The 14,981-nt window shown below is 37.8% G+C and overlaps 4 protein-coding genes across 4 annotated transcripts; 1 reads left to right on the forward strand and 3 right to left on the reverse strand.

Annotated features, from left to right (window-relative positions):
• Positions 1-16: 16 nt before the first annotated feature.
• On the reverse strand, positions 17-397 carry LOC149268697 (uncharacterized). The gene has a single exon (XM_089472275.1). The coding sequence runs from the start codon at positions 395-397 to the stop codon at positions 41-43; it is 357 nt and encodes a 118-aa protein (XP_089328401.1). The 3' UTR covers positions 17-40.
• A 2,320-nt stretch (positions 398-2,717) lies between these two features.
• Positions 2,718-7,105, reverse strand: LOC149268698 (uncharacterized). The gene is made up of 2 exons (XM_089472276.1): positions 3,581-7,105; positions 2,718-3,465 (listed from the first exon to the last, which is right to left on the reverse strand). The coding sequence occupies exon 1, from the start codon at positions 6,459-6,461 to the stop codon at positions 6,105-6,107; it is 357 nt and encodes a 118-aa protein (XP_089328402.1). The 5' UTR covers positions 6,462-7,105; the 3' UTR covers positions 2,718-3,465; positions 3,581-6,104.
• Positions 7,106-7,238: 133 nt separating this feature from the next.
• Gbp2 (Growth-blocking peptide 2) lies at positions 7,239-8,657 on the reverse strand. The gene is made up of 2 exons (XM_089472273.1): positions 8,446-8,657; positions 7,239-8,388 (listed from the first exon to the last, which is right to left on the reverse strand). Exons 1-2 carry the CDS (start codon positions 8,586-8,588, stop codon positions 7,398-7,400), a joined length of 1,134 nt encoding a protein of 377 aa, XP_089328399.1. The 5' UTR covers positions 8,589-8,657; the 3' UTR covers positions 7,239-7,397.
• Positions 8,658-12,833: 4,176 nt separating this feature from the next.
• On the forward strand, positions 12,834-14,619 carry LOC149268700 (uncharacterized). Its single transcript, XM_089472274.1, has one exon. It carries the CDS (start codon positions 14,005-14,007, stop codon positions 14,446-14,448), a length of 444 nt encoding a protein of 147 aa, XP_089328400.1. The 5' UTR covers positions 12,834-14,004; the 3' UTR covers positions 14,449-14,619.
• The last annotated feature ends 362 nt before the right edge of the window (positions 14,620-14,981 follow it).

Genomic DNA, 14,981 nt, shown 5'->3' on the forward strand with positions numbered 1-14,981 from the left:
TACACAAACGTAATAATTGTACGACTAAATATGTTTTTATTTAAAGAGTTAGCTCAGCCCCAAAGCGACATTGACCCGCATGCAGTTTTTGACCCGGCGGGCACTTGGCCACGCTGCCCAACACTAAGCGGTGGTCCACCGTGGGCAGCTCCGTTGTAGTTACATTGCTGCCCACCGGATGCAGAACGTCCACAGTGGTGCCGTCATCAACTATAGTACTATTGTCAGCTATAGCAATATTGTATGCTGCAGTCCTGTTATCACCCACGGTGGGGTTGTAGTCGAAGAAGTCGTCATTGGGGAACACGAGGCGATCGTCGACCACGCGCGTCTGGACGATAAAGATATTCCAAGAAACAATGCCCAAGATCAGCATGTGTACGGCTTTCAACTGCATTGTTTACTTGTTTATCTGTTATGTCTGTCGCTGTAAGATGATCGCAGAAAAAACGCGTTTGGCTGCTTTCACTGAACTTCGGAGACTGAATCGCGACGCGCATGGAGTGGATCAAAGAGCGTCCGAGCAGATTTTCGTAGTACAGGTACTAGCGATAAGAACTCAATATACAAACAAACAAAAAAAAGCAACAGCAAAGTACATTTTAGAAGCTAGTACGCTTTACAGTTCCAAACTAGAAAGTAAAAGCTCCTTTCCAACTGCTCGAGTTGTTAAAAGCCGAGCTGAGAAAACTCTACAGTGCCGCCTGTTCGTATATGCCCAGACTCCACTATAACTCAAAATCATTTAGCCTAGCCTACTTCTACTTCTTATTGACATTATTATTTTGATAATTTTTTCTCCATTTGGTTTTGATGATGATGAATCATAAATATATACATAAATGTATGTATATATAGATGGAAAAAGCCCGTTTGTAGCCTAGACAAAAAATTCGAGTGCTTTTAATTCTTAGATATATTCCTATTTTGTACATTGGGGTAATAATTTTCGCTTTTTACTAACTCTTCGCGATGAGTAAACAAACGGTGCCCATATACACATCTACTGAATGAAACATAAAGTAATAAATTATAATTATAATTGGAGATTTAAATAAAAAAATCTGTAATAATCAATATTAACAAATAATAAAATTCGATTAAAAGAAAACTTTACAGTCAGAATTGATTTAGCTGAGTGAAAAAATTTCATCACGCTTTAGTTTCTAGTATTTCATAATTAACTGATAACAGAAATTAATACAAATCGAATCTGGAAATATTGTTTTATTATGATAGAAATTATATTTTGGTAAATTTGATTCTTTGAATGATCATTTATTCAAATTATATCTGATATCAAATACATTAACTATAGCCAATGTGGGTTGGGTTTTATGGAAACTTTAATATACATACATATTTATATCCAATCAGAAAAAAAGTCTTAGTTTGTTTGGCTAACTAGGCTATGCTTCAAGCATTCTGGCGACAGCGTCCGCCCCATAGTTCGGTTCCTTCGGTGCATATGGGATTCGTGTCAAGTAGGTTGCGTTCCTCAATCGATTCCGGTTGAATAATTACGGCTTTGCCCTTGGGGTCTTTAGATCCTTGAGCTTCATTGCCTTCATTCTCCGGTGGATCTTGGCCACTTGGTTGGAGGCGTGGCTGCGGAGGATTTCCGGTAAAGCCAGAAAGTAGGTAGTTTGGCTCTGGTGGTTCTTGGCCACTAGGTTGGGGGCGTGGCTGAAGAGGACTTCCAGTAAAACCAGGTTGTAGGTAGTTATGACGATGACCCGCATAAGCCTGCAATAGCTGCGCATTTAGCAGGGCTATCAGCAGCCAGCCCAGCGATAAGAGGCCGTCTTTAGTTCCCATATTCACGACTTCGCTGCTCACGAGCTTCTGTTGGCGTCGTTTGCTAAAGTGCGACTGAGATCAGCTCATCGAAAGGTTTTCAAATATTGTTTCCAATTCAGATTCCAACGGAACTGATAAGCCGAGATCGGCTGCACGCTCTCATATGCACATATGTGCATATACATATTTATCTTATTTATACCGAGAGAACTTTCCGATTCTAGTTGCTTTTAAGAGATTGCTTTTAGAGATTTTAAGAAATTGTCTCATCAATTGATTTTGGGATATTAGCTGCGCTTAGTTTTCCGTTAGTTTCTTACACAGAAATTCAAATTATCCAGACGAATTTTTTTTCGATTTAGTCGAGACTCTGGTACAGTCCAGTTTTATTAAAATACAGTAAAAATAAAACATGTAGAGATTAATGTCCGTCTCATATGATTTCGCGTTCTTTTCTTTAGTAATTTTTTGGATTCTTGTTGGGCTTATTTGAAAATATTAAAAAAATTCAAGTTATAGAGGTCCAGAGTAACAGCTAGTCGATCATTATTTACATCTGTTGAACAGTTCTTAGGTCTGTTAACCGGAAATAATTGATCGGTAGTACGCAAATTCAATTTATACGAATTCAATTAGCTGCAGTCTCCTAAGCCTCCTTAAGGTATCCAAGGTTAACAATATGTATTGCATTTATCATGGAACTATAAAAATATTATCAATAATAAATTGATTAATTCATACTTTGTACGTTATTCCTAATGCACTGATCATTGAAGTAAAAATAAAGCTGCTTAACCTCAAGATGCCAATCTGGAAAATGGAAAAATGAAAAGCTTTTGGAGGCAGCATTGCATAAGCTGCAAAAGCTTCAAAGTACTCGCTGTTTTTGTACTCAATGCCCCCATAAAAACTCAAGCTTATTGCATGCGCGTTTATTATGAACCACTCTAGGCCTCCTTGCGACAATGATTTCCAAAAAGCTTAAGGCCACTTCCGCAGATGGGGAGCGTATCCAGTGTAATGCGTGGTCCGATCTCAACGGTTAGTGGATCAATCTTAGACGTTTCCTCTATGATCTCTGCGGGCTTGACGGTTGAAGGTGCTGTCTCCATGTGAAGGAGCTGTTGATCCGTAGGGAGATTGTTGCTTGTGAGCTTCTTCTTTATTTGCTGCACCTGTGTACTTCTATGCAAAGCGGATCGGCTGGTCTCATTCTTTTGCAATAAGAATCCCTCTGCCAGATGTAAATCGTCCCCCGCACTGCCGCTCTCCGTTCTCATCGATTCGGCTACAACTGGAGGAGTTTTGTGTTTCAGATGAATCGTGTTGGCTGCGCACAGTGCCAACGAGAAGTGCATCCACAACAACAACAACAACATGGGTGCTGCGATGCGTAAAACTGGCTTCAGATGAATTGAAATCATGTTAAAATACGTTTATTCTACCCAAATTCGCATCAAAGACTAATTGCGAAGAGACTCAGCGCCCATGCACAAGGCTGCCCAGTCTCCAATTGTTATTGTTGTTGTTGTTGCTGTTCTCAGTTGTATCCGACGATAAGGGTAAACATGAAACACAAACTTGTATAATTGCATTCATAATGAGATTGCCTGGCAATAGCATCTCGATTGTCTCATTCGCTTGAGAATCTCAAAAATGCACTCACTATAGAAAATAAGTTGTAATTGATTTAGTCATTAAGCCGAGCTTATTTGAGTCAGCTTAAAACAATTATTTGACTATTCAGCTCGCTTAAACTTATATCCGCAGTTGCACTTACCTCAACAAGCACCCACGCATAAACACGCATGGGCTGCAGTGTGCGCTTACTATGAGAACTTAATTGTTTTATAACTTTTTTTATGGACGTACGATCTTCATGAAACTTTCAGATTATGATTATAACATGAATATGCATGTTGCCAAAGCACAAGTCTCTAGTATTTGAAATACGCTTTTTACAAAAGTGATGGTGAGGGGGTGAATTTAGAGGTGGGGGGTTAATTTTAACAAAAACCGAAATTGTATAAATTGCACGTAAGCATACATTAAAAATTTGGAGACTCTAGCAATAAAGGTGTAGAAGATATAATTTTATAACTGGTTTTCGATAAGGGTTTTTATCGATAAAAAAAGATCGAGATGAGTTATCGATTTTTAATGATAAACTTGATATGCGCGCTGTAATTACGGACATTTAAAAAAAATTTGAAGTCTCTAGCTCTTATATCTTCTGAAATCGACGCGTTCATACATACGGACGGACGGACAGACAGACGGACAGGGCCAAATCAACTCAGCTCGTCACCCTGATCAAGAATATATATACTTTGTGGGGTCTGCCACGCCTCCTTCTGCCTGTTACATACATTTCAACAAAACCATTATACCCTGATTTCCCATTGAAAATGGGTTCAGGGTATAAAAAAAAAAAAAATAGAATGTTGCAGTGGGGTGTTACCAACTAGAGAATACTCATTCACATCCCATCAGCAATTTAGCAGCTAAGTTTAGCTCTGATACTGTAGAAAATGCAGTTTTTCCCGATTGGCCACGCCCCTACTAGGCGTAGACACTTCATTTATTACCAGTTCTTAAAACGAGCTGAAGTTAACGTGCCTGCAAAATTTGGAAGCCTATGCTCCAAAAATATGAAAATTATCCGCCATAGCTTTTTGGTCTTGGGAGGTCAGCCCGAGTATATATATCATATTTCAGGTCTCTAGCATCAATACTGCCCAATACCTAAATTTGTACAATGCGTATTTGAACTACTGGAGTCTTGTTTGGAAAATATACGCATGTCATCGTTTTAATCATGATCTGAAAATTGCATGAAGATATTCACGCAAGTGTTGTTCCTTGAGTAAGCGGAAAAGTATTAATTTCTCGAAGGCCTCAGGAGATCTCGTAGTCGATCACTCTCAACTAGAGATTTCTAACTTTCTATATAAAATTTGATATTGTTCTTACATATATATATATCTTTCTTTTTTTTTTCATTTTAGTTACTTTTCTTCTAAGGACTCCGGATAGAGCAGGATAGCTATTAAAGTACAGAGAAGTAGAAAGAGTTTCATGGAGCAAAAATGGAACTGTTTTTAGATGACTGTAGCTGATTGAATTTGTAATGGTATTAAAATAAATATTTAAATTGTTCTTACATAAATCGCCATTGGAAGACCAAATTGCCATCTGCCTGAGATTATAAAAGCAGATAATTAAATAAAAGCATTTATTTCTATTCATTATATAACCATTTCGAATGCAGTCAGACACACTCAAGAATATCGCTATATAAGCTCAACCTAATTTGATATTCTACATAGTTGAAGAAGACTAAATCTCAAACATGAAGCTCGCACTGATTCTTGTGGCCGCTTTAGCAGTCGCTTCACGACCACCTCATCCGTGGCAAGTCCCTGGCAGCGGTTAGGTCAGCACGGACTCATTCCCAAAAGTTTTCCGATAATAAAAGGGTTTGAATATTATTTTGTTGTGAATTGTATTTCATTTTTGATTTTATTGAAAGCCCTTACAATCTTATCATAGGTCAAGTACAGAGATGTCATTGGTCGAACACACCTTCTATATTAGCTACATCAGTTAGGATGAATTGATGTGTATCTCAAAATTAAAAAAAAAAAAAAAATAAAATAAAAATAAAAGATTGAGTATTTGCAGTTTTAATACAGAGAATTATTATTAGTATTTTATTAACTCCATGGGAGTATCCTTGCCTCTTGCAAATTTGAGGCTTCTAGCTCGTAAATTGCAGGAGATATAAACTTTTGCGGTTTGCCACGCTTCCTGTGGGCGGACATATGTCCGCCATAGCTTTTTGGTCTTGGGTGGTCAGCCCAAGATTATATATCATATTTCAAGTCTCTAGCTTCAATAGCGCAGAAATAAACTGCGTTTATACAGACAGACGGACACCAAGACGGACATTGCAGGAAACCAATATTTTCTATACTCGTACTTGTACACAAGCTAGAGGGAGTAAACAATTTATGGCTCCTATATATTATAGTAATTTTGGTTAGCTCTTATTGTAACATTAACACATAAAAAAATTTTAATAACTGAATTTACAAAATTATTTATATTATTTCACTATATGCGAGGAAGAGAGTTAAATACAAATTTATTTACTTTTCGTTTGGGAGACTATTTCACGAGTGAGTTCAATCAAGAGCCGCTGTGCCTCTTACTTTGCAATTCCCTAACTCAATGAGCAGATAACATATGCAAGGCAATTTGTTACACAAACGTAATAATTGTACGACTAAATATGTTTTTATTTAAAGAGTTAGCTCAGCCCCAAAGCGACATTGACCCGCATGCAGTTTTTGACCCGGCGGGCACTTGGCCACGCTGCCCAACACTAAGCGGTGGTCCACCGTGGGCAGCTCCGTTGTAGTTACATTGCTGCCCACCGGATGCAGAACGTCCACAGTGGTGCCGTCATCAACTATAGTACTATTGTCAGCTATAGCAATATTGTATGCTGCAGTCCTGTTATCACCCACGGTGGGGTTGTAGTCGAAGAAGTCGTCATTGGGGAACACGAGGCGATCGTCGACCACGCGCGTCTGGACGATAAAGATATTCCAAGAAACAATGCCCAAGATCATCATGTGTACGGTGTTCAACTGCATTGTTTACTTGTTTATCTGTTATGTCTGTCGCTGTAAGATGATCGCAGAAAAAACGCGTTTGGTTGCTTTCACTGAACTTGAGAGACTGAATCGCGACGCGCATGGAGTGGATCAAAGAGCGTCCGAGCAGATTTTCGTAGTACAGGTACTAGCGATAAGAACTCAATATACAAACAAACAAAAAAAAGCAACAGCAAAGTACATTTTAGAAGCTAGTACGCTTTACAGTTCCAAACTAGAAAGTAAAAGCTCCTTTCCAACTGCTCGAGTTGTTAAAAGCCGAGCTGAGAAAACTCTACAGTGCCGCCTGTTCGTATATGCCCAGACTCCACTATAACTCAAAATCATTTAGCCTAGCCTACTTCTACTTCTTATTGACATTATTATTTTGATAATTTTTTCTCCATTTGGTTTTGATGATGATGAATCATAAATATATACATAAATGTATGTATATGTAGATGGAAAAAGCCCGTTTGTAGCCTAGACAAAAAATTCGAGTGTTTTAATTCTTAGATATATTCCTATTTTGTAATAATTTTCGCTTTTTACTAACTCTTCGCGATGAGTAAACAAACGGTGATTTGTAATAATCAATATTAACAAATAATAAAATTCGATTAAAAGAAAACTTTACAGTCAGAGTTGATTTAGCTGAGTGAAAAAATTTCATCACGCTTTAGTTTCTAGTATTTCATAATTAACTGATAACAGAAATTAATACAAATCGAATCTGGAGATATTGTTTTATTATGATAGAAATTATATTTTGGTAAATTTGATTCTTTGAATGATCATTTATTCAAATTATATCTGATATCAAATACATTAACTATAGCCAATGTGGGTTGGGTTTTATGGAAACTTTAATATACATACATATTTATATCCAATCAGAAAAAAAGTCTTAGTTTGTTTGGCTAACTAGGCTATGCTTCAAGCCTTCTGGCGACAGCGTCCGCCCCGTAGTTCGGTTCCTTCGGTGCATATGGGATTCGTGTCAAATAGATTGCGTTCCCCAATCGATTCCGGTTGAGTAATTACGGCTTTGCTCTTGGGGTCTTTAGATCCTTGAGCTTCATTGCCTTCATTCTGGTTGCGAAACGTGAAGTCTGTTTTGAAAATTGAGGCAATATTGTCATCCACTGTATTAAGTTGATCAGATTTTGGTTCGGCAGTGTTGTGATAGCTGAGATTGAATGCTTCATCATTTGCTGCTACTTCTGGACGAGGCTGCAAGGGATTGGCTTTATTGCTAGGTTGCGGAATTACGGTTCCAGATGGTTGAAACTCAAATTCGTCATTGGCTTGTCCTTCAGGGCGTGGCTGTAAGGGCCTTCCAGCAAAGCCGGGTTGTATGTAGCTAGGCTCCGATGGATATTGGCCTCCTGGTTGGGGGCGTGGCTGCAGAGGATTTCCAGTAAAACCAGGTTGTAGGTAGTTTGGCTCTGGTGGATCTTGGCCTCCTGGTTGGGGGCGTGGCTGAAGAGGTCTTCCAGTAAAACCAGGTTGTAGGTAGTTAGGATCCGATGGTTGGGAATGTGGTTCGGTGGGATTCCTTTGCTCGTTTTCATAATCAAGTGGATTTGGCAATGGACGCTGTTCAAAAGGTCTGGTAGGTGCGGTTTCTGGGTAACGTGACCAGACTGGATTACCGAAACCAGCTTGTCCTTGACCGTTTGCTGTTTCCGGTAGCTGACCACACACACAGCCATATCCAGCGACTGGCTGCGCTTGGTTAGCTACGCCATCTCTCGAGTGCCCAGCACCTGCTTGTCCAGCATATACATCTCTGGCCTGTCCACCGCCGTATTGACCTTCACCAAAGCTGGGAGCGTGACCGATTTGCGCATCAGTTGGATTGTAATGATGATTAGGATGATATCCGTGTCTGTGATGCGAGGCATGATGCTGATATTCAAGTGGCCTAGTTCAATTGAAAGTCAGATCGTTGGGAAACATCTAATTAAACATTTGCACATACCTCTGTGGCTGAGTATAGCTCCAACGCTCACCGCTGTATGCATTTTCATGAAAACGATGACCCGCATAGGCCTGCAATAGCTGCGCATTTAGCAGGGCTATCAGCAGCCAGCCCAGCGATAAGAGGCCGTCTTTAGTTCCCATATTCACGACTTCGCTGCTCACGAGCTTCTGTTGGTGTCGTTTGCTAATGTGCGACTGAGATCAGCTCATCGAAAGGTTTTCAAATATTGTTTCCAATTCAGATTCCAACGGAACTGATAAGCCGAGATCGGCTGCTCGCTCTCATATGCACATATGTGCATATACATATTTAGCTTATTTATACCGAGAGAACTTTCCGATTCTTGTTGCTTTTAAGAGCGCACAAATACTAATTTGCAAACCAAAGAGAAGAATTTGTCTCATCAATTGATTTTAGAATATTAGCTGCGCTTAGTTTTCCGTTAGTTTCTTACACAGAAATTGAAATTATCGAGACGAATTTTTTTTCGATTTAGTCGAGACTCTGGTACAGTCCAGTTTTATTAAAATACAGTAAAAATAAAACATGTAGAGATTAATGTCCGTCTCATATGATTTCGCGTTCTTTTCTTTAGTAATTTTTTGGATTCTTGTTCTTAACTCTCTTCTTAACAGCTAGTCGATCATTATTTACATCTGTTGAACAGTTCTTAGGTCTGTTAACCGGAAATAATTGATCGGTAGTACGCAAATTCAATTTATACGAATTCAATTAGCTGCAGTCTCCTAAGCCTCCTTAAAGTATCCAAGGTTAACAATATGTATTGCATTTATCATGGAACTATAAAAATATTATCAATAATAAATTGATTAATTCATACTTTGTACGTTATTCCTAATGCACTGATCATTGAAGTAAAAATAAAGCTGCTTAACCTCAAGATGCCAATCTGGAAAATGGAAAAATGAAAAGCTTTCGGAGGCAGCATTAGCATAAGCTGCAAAAGCTTCAAAGTACTCGCTGTTTTTGTACTCAATGCCCCCATAAAAACTCAAGCTTATTGCATGCGCGTTTATTATGAACCACTCTAGGCCTCCTTGCGACAATGATTTCCAAAAAGCTTAAGGCCACTTCCGCAGATGGGGAGCGTATCCAGTGTAATGCGTGGTCCGATCTCAACGGTTAGTGGATCAATTTTAGACGTTTCCTCTATGATCTCTGCGGGCTTGACGGTTGAAGGTGCTGTCTCCATGTGAAGGAGCTGTTGATCCGTAGGGAGATTGTTGCTTGTGAGCTTCTTCTTTATTTGCTGCACCTGTGTACTTCTATGCAAAGCGGATCGGCTGGTCTCATTCTTTTGCAATAAGAATCCCTCTGCCAGATGTAAATCGTCCCCCGCACTGCCGCTCTCCGTTCTCGTCGATTCGGCTACAATTGGAGGAGTTTTGTGTTTCAGATGAATCGTGTTGGCTGCGCACAGTGCCAATGAGAAGTGCATCCACAACAACAACAACAACATGGGTGCTGCGATGCGTAAAACTGGCTTCAGATGAATTGAAATCATGTTAAAACACGTTTATTCTACCCAAATTCGCATCAAAGACTAATTGCGAAGAGACTCAGCGCCCATGCACAAGGCTGCCCAGTCTCCAATTGTTATTGTTGTTGTTGTTGCTGTTCTCAGTTGTATCCGACGATAAGGGTAAACATGAAACACAAACTTGTATAATTGCATTCATAATGAGATTGCCTGGCAATAGCTTCTCGATTGTCTCATTCGCTTGAGAATCTCAAAAATGCACTCACTATAGAAAATAAGTTGTAATTGATTTAGTCATTAAGCCGAGCTTATTTGAGTCAGCTTAAAACAAGTATTTGACTATTCAGCTCGCTTAAACTTATATCCGCAGTTGCACTTACCTCAACTTATAGAATCATTGAGACTTGCATAGCTTGCGGCGCTGCCTGAAATTTTCTTGTATACTTTTTGGAGGTGTGTTTATTATAGTTGGAAATCAGAGTATAATGGTTTACTTAAAATGTAAGTAAAGTATATATGTATGTTTGAACTATACTTATTTGTATAGAAACATAAAAAATGAAATTTTTTAGAAATAAATTTATATAGGGTTTTTCAATAAGGGCAGGTAGATTTTGAAATGGAATATAACAAGCTGTTTGTGAGGTATTGACACAATTATTTTTTTATTTGAAAGGCGCATATATGACACTAAGTGTGGAATATTATATCATTCAAATGCCCGCCTCGGCCTGTTACGGTGGAGCGTATCCGAGTGGTCGTTCTCAAAAAATTACGGATGGATGACGGCTCCGGCCCAAAATCCACACCAAATAGTAACTTTTTGAGGATGCATTATCACCTGATGAACCTCGTGTGGATTGGTGTCCTCCCATATATAATTTCTGCAGCTGAGCTTCTTAGAACTTACTTTTGCTAGCTCCTCAAATTTCATATAAGTAACTGAGCAGCTTCGCTTCTATCTCAAGATCAGGGCATCCTATAACATACATAAATAATTATATATAATAATTACTGGAAATATAGTTAAGAACAAGGATGTATGAATCAAGTTTCATTATATGATGTAAAATGATTAAACTAACAGCAAATTCGTAAAAGTTGAAGTTGAAGTTCATATTGGCAGGTAAGTTAATCTCATATACCATATTTCTCGAAAGTATAAAAAAATGCTTAAAAAGGGATAAATTAATAAAATTTGAAGCGTCATATTATATATGAAATAATGTGCTCTTAGGTACTTCAAGTACTCAATCTATATTCTTTGTAGTCCGCACTAACTTTCCGAAGATACCTTTAAATGACTCTTCTCAAGGACACTTTCGTTAAACAGTTAAAATGGACGCCTTTAGTGTGTCCAATTGAATTTGTAATGCTTATCTAATATATTCCGCTTTTTTACAGAATTGTATAAGGTTCAATTATTAAGAAATAATTTAAAGTACTACGCGTACTATTACTAATACAAATATTTTTCCGGTGGCCAGCTATAAATACCCTGTATGTAGAATACATGTTATGAGATATTTTTTTTTTTTTTTTTTTTTTTTTTTTTTTTTTTTTTTTTTTTGTGGAAATTTTTATCAGTAGCCGATTTTATTTATTTATTTATTTATTTATTTTTTTTAGCATTTCCTAAAAAATTGAAAGAAAAATTCATTAGGCCGATTTGCATTAGTTTTCATGGGTATACAGCTTTATAAATTGACCATAATATTGCAATAATATTATGATAAGACTGCAAATCTGATTAGAAATAGTTCCCAGAAGAACCTATAAAAGGACCGAATTGCTGAAATATATTTAGTTCAGCTCCAACTTCATCATGAAGCTAATTCTGTTTGCTTTAATCTCGATCGCAATGTTCTGGTCCAGCGACGCTCTCAGCTTCTTAAACCCGGACGAGAACCTAGAGCTATACGCAACTCAAGCTCGCGTCTCTAACTACTTACACGCGCAGTACCAGGCCCAGCGAGCCAGACCACTATTCAATGGACACGAAATTTTCGATTTGCGAGCACCAGCATGAGCCCAGACCTTACGCTAGCTTATATTACTTTTTATCTAATGTAATGAGAAAATTCTAGTATGTTATCAATCATATAAAACGCATGAAACCTGTTTGTCTTCTAATTGCGGCTGTTCGCGTACGAACAGAAGGCACTGTTGAGCTTTCGTTTACCACTCGTGACTCATTGAAGTACATAGCTTTCAAACTATCAATTTCCAATGTACCATCTCAATGCAACCCAGCTTCGACTTCTTTTTTTCTTCGTCTCGCTCTCTGAATTTTTTCAATAGTCTCTCTGTGAAAGCGTATAACAATCAATTCTTATCGCAAGTGGCATCTAGCAGTCCGGAGATATTTGATTCACTCAACCAACTTGAGGCTCCAGGCCCTATTACTTAGAATTAATTCAATTCTTAAAAATCTGCCATCAACTAACAGTAAGATTTCATTTATACAACAGATGATTTGTTTATGATAATATAAAATTTTGTTTATTTAGAGAAAATGCTCTTCTCACATATTTTATTTTAAACGTCTTATTATGAAATAGAACTTTAAGATTGTTTTTATCAATATAACATAAACAAAGCTGTACTGTTCTTAAATTGATTTGGCATAGTACATTGAGTGGGAAAATGATTTTTAATATAGTAATTAAAGAGTTAAATCAAGCGATGCTAATTAGGAAGTACATAAGCTATTCAGGTCTTAAACAAGTGATTTATAGTAAATGCTTGTACATAAGTTTGTATATTTTATACGTATATAGTATATAAAGCGTAACTATAGATAACCTTATTAAGTTATTTATATAGTTATTTTCCTATTACTTTTTCCTTCGGTCTATATATATATATATATATATATATATATATATATAGACATAAGTACAATATTATAAATAATTGAGTTCGAACTAAATTTCCAAAAATTATAAAGTTACGTCTTTAAATATTTGTTGTCTACCTTTCTAAAATCCAGTTCGAGCTTAAGTGAATTTTCTGCTCTCTTTCAGTGCGGTTTTTATGACGTAACCTGAGCCGCTCCTAATAAATGTCAGCTATTTAGGCTAATAATTTTAGCAATTCTATTGTCAGGCCTTTAGGCCTAAAAGGCAGTCAACTACCCTTGAGACTTGAGTTCGTAGACATAAATGTCAGCCTCATAAGTAGATGTAAATTCATTTTTTGCCAGAGAGAGAGGGAGAGAGTAAGGACAAAGGACAAAAATGGCATAATTTTTGAAGGTCTGACAACCCTGGGTTAAATGCTGCTGCTGCTGGAAAAAACTTTGCGCGGCATTCCAAGTATATAAAAATACATTAAAATAATGCGTGTTTGTCACACCGACAGCTGATGCAAGACACCAACTGAGGGAAGATCTGCCCGACTACAGCTCGTACGTTCATTTATTTATGACAAGCTACAATACAACAAATGGAATGGTAGCAACAGGAGCTGCCGAATTTATGCAAAATATATTTGTATGTGCCAAAGGCGCAAGTCAATAGAACGAATATTTTATGCGGAAACAAGCCACGGCTTGCCAGGTAATTGCAAGTCACTCTGGAGAGAGTAGCAGCCGAGCCAGAGGGGTGGGTGGACGGAGAGTCTTTTGTCTCTCAGCGCGGACAATGGATGCGTCTGTTAATCAGCGCAGCTTTGCCAAAGTAATCAGTAAATATTTGCAATTTTCTTTGCTTTTTGCAGGCAGCATTTTCTTCATTTTCATAACAAGCAAACTTCAATTTAGCTGCCTTCCATTTGGAATTGATTGTGTTCAGAACATTTTAAATGGGAAATACTACAAATAATTTAAGATTTATTTGAAATTTTGAATCAATATAAATTTAGTTAACTTATTGTAATACTTTTAACTAAATTTTAGGATCCCGAAGGCCTATTTTAATCAAATAAAGACTATCTCTTTATACTCGTTTGAACAGCTTTAGCCTTACGCAGTTCAAGAAGAGCGCGAGCATGAACAGTTTTATCTTTGATCTATTGTGAAGCAGAGGCAACCTTGAGCAGCATCTATTATTATTATGCTTATTTCGAAGAGCTCTCAGCCATGTGCCTTAAATGGTCGCAACTGCTTTCGGAATTGGCCAACATTTGCGTGCAGAAATCAGGTAAAAGCTAAATCGTTCAATTGCCATAGACTCAGTCAACTTCAAACAGCTGTCGAAGAAGTGTGTTCAACCGAAATAGATCTAAATATGTTCCAAGAAATTTTCCGTGCCGTCGTCCGTTTGATTTTATTGCTAACACTTTGCCAATGCGCCGCAGCCATGGATAGTGAAATCGTCGAGGCGAGCTTAAGTGCAGCAACTACCAACATGCCCGAGTTGCTGACGCCGGAGTGGAGCCCCAACGACACCGTTCTTGTGAAGCCGTATAATATACTGGAGGCCAGCTGCCCACCAGGCTATATTCTGGCTAATAAACACTGTCATAAGCGAGTGCGAGATGCCCCAACTATGGAGTAAACTAAGAAAAAATACAAATATAAATAAATTATATTTGTTATTTGTAGAAAGTTGAGTGTTGTAATGTTGAAAAGAGTGACGAGCACTTATTTTATGAATTTTAAATGTAGTTCTTTACTCAATTTGATTAATAATAAAGCAAAGAAAATATAGAGATAAAAATAAATATAAGCAGATTTATTATAAACTAAAACCAAGATATTTGAATTGTTTATCAGGAATAGTACTGACAGCAGCCACTGTTAGAAACATTTCGTAATTGATGAAGTTCTTCTAAAAGCCCAATTTGAGTATATGAACAATTGCTGTCCCCCAATGTTCGCCCCATTCGAATGGGGCCCCGTCGATGGCTTTATTTATGTATGTTTGATCTGAGCATAGATAATGTTAGACTGCAGTCGCTGCTAAGGAGAGGGCACAAACAATCCCCCTCGAGTGATATGCAGACAGTGGCTGCCATTAGTTAGAAGCCCATTAACCAAAAATGCAATCGGCCATCGCGTTGGACACCCGGGCGGACCCATGTCGAAGCA

Source organism: Drosophila arizonae, chromosome 5, assembly GCF_054131065.1.
Source record: "Drosophila arizonae isolate 15081-1271.41 chromosome 5, UAZ_ARI_1.0, whole genome shotgun sequence".
NCBI classification, from domain to species: Eukaryota; Metazoa; Arthropoda; class Insecta; order Diptera; family Drosophilidae; genus Drosophila; species Drosophila arizonae.

Excerpts from the sequence above, each read along its gene's own strand:
- LOC149268697 (XM_089472275.1), bottom strand. The coding sequence starts at position 397 with ATGCAGTTGAAAGCCGTACACATGCTGATCTTGGGCATTGTTTCTTGG.
- Gbp2 (XM_089472273.1), bottom strand. The coding sequence starts at position 8,588 with ATGGGAACTAAAGACGGCCTCTTATCGCTGGGCTGGCTGCTGATAGCC. Across the intron at positions 8,389-8,445 it reads AGCTATACTCAGCCACAGAG|GCCACTTGAATATCAGCATC; the intron begins GTATGTGCAAAT and ends CAATTGAACTAG.
- LOC149268698 (XM_089472276.1), bottom strand. The coding sequence starts at position 6,461 with ATGCAGTTGAACACCGTACACATGATGATCTTGGGCATTGTTTCTTGG.
- LOC149268700 (XM_089472274.1), top strand. The coding sequence starts at position 14,005 with ATGCTTATTTCGAAGAGCTCTCAGCCATGTGCCTTAAATGGTCGCAAC.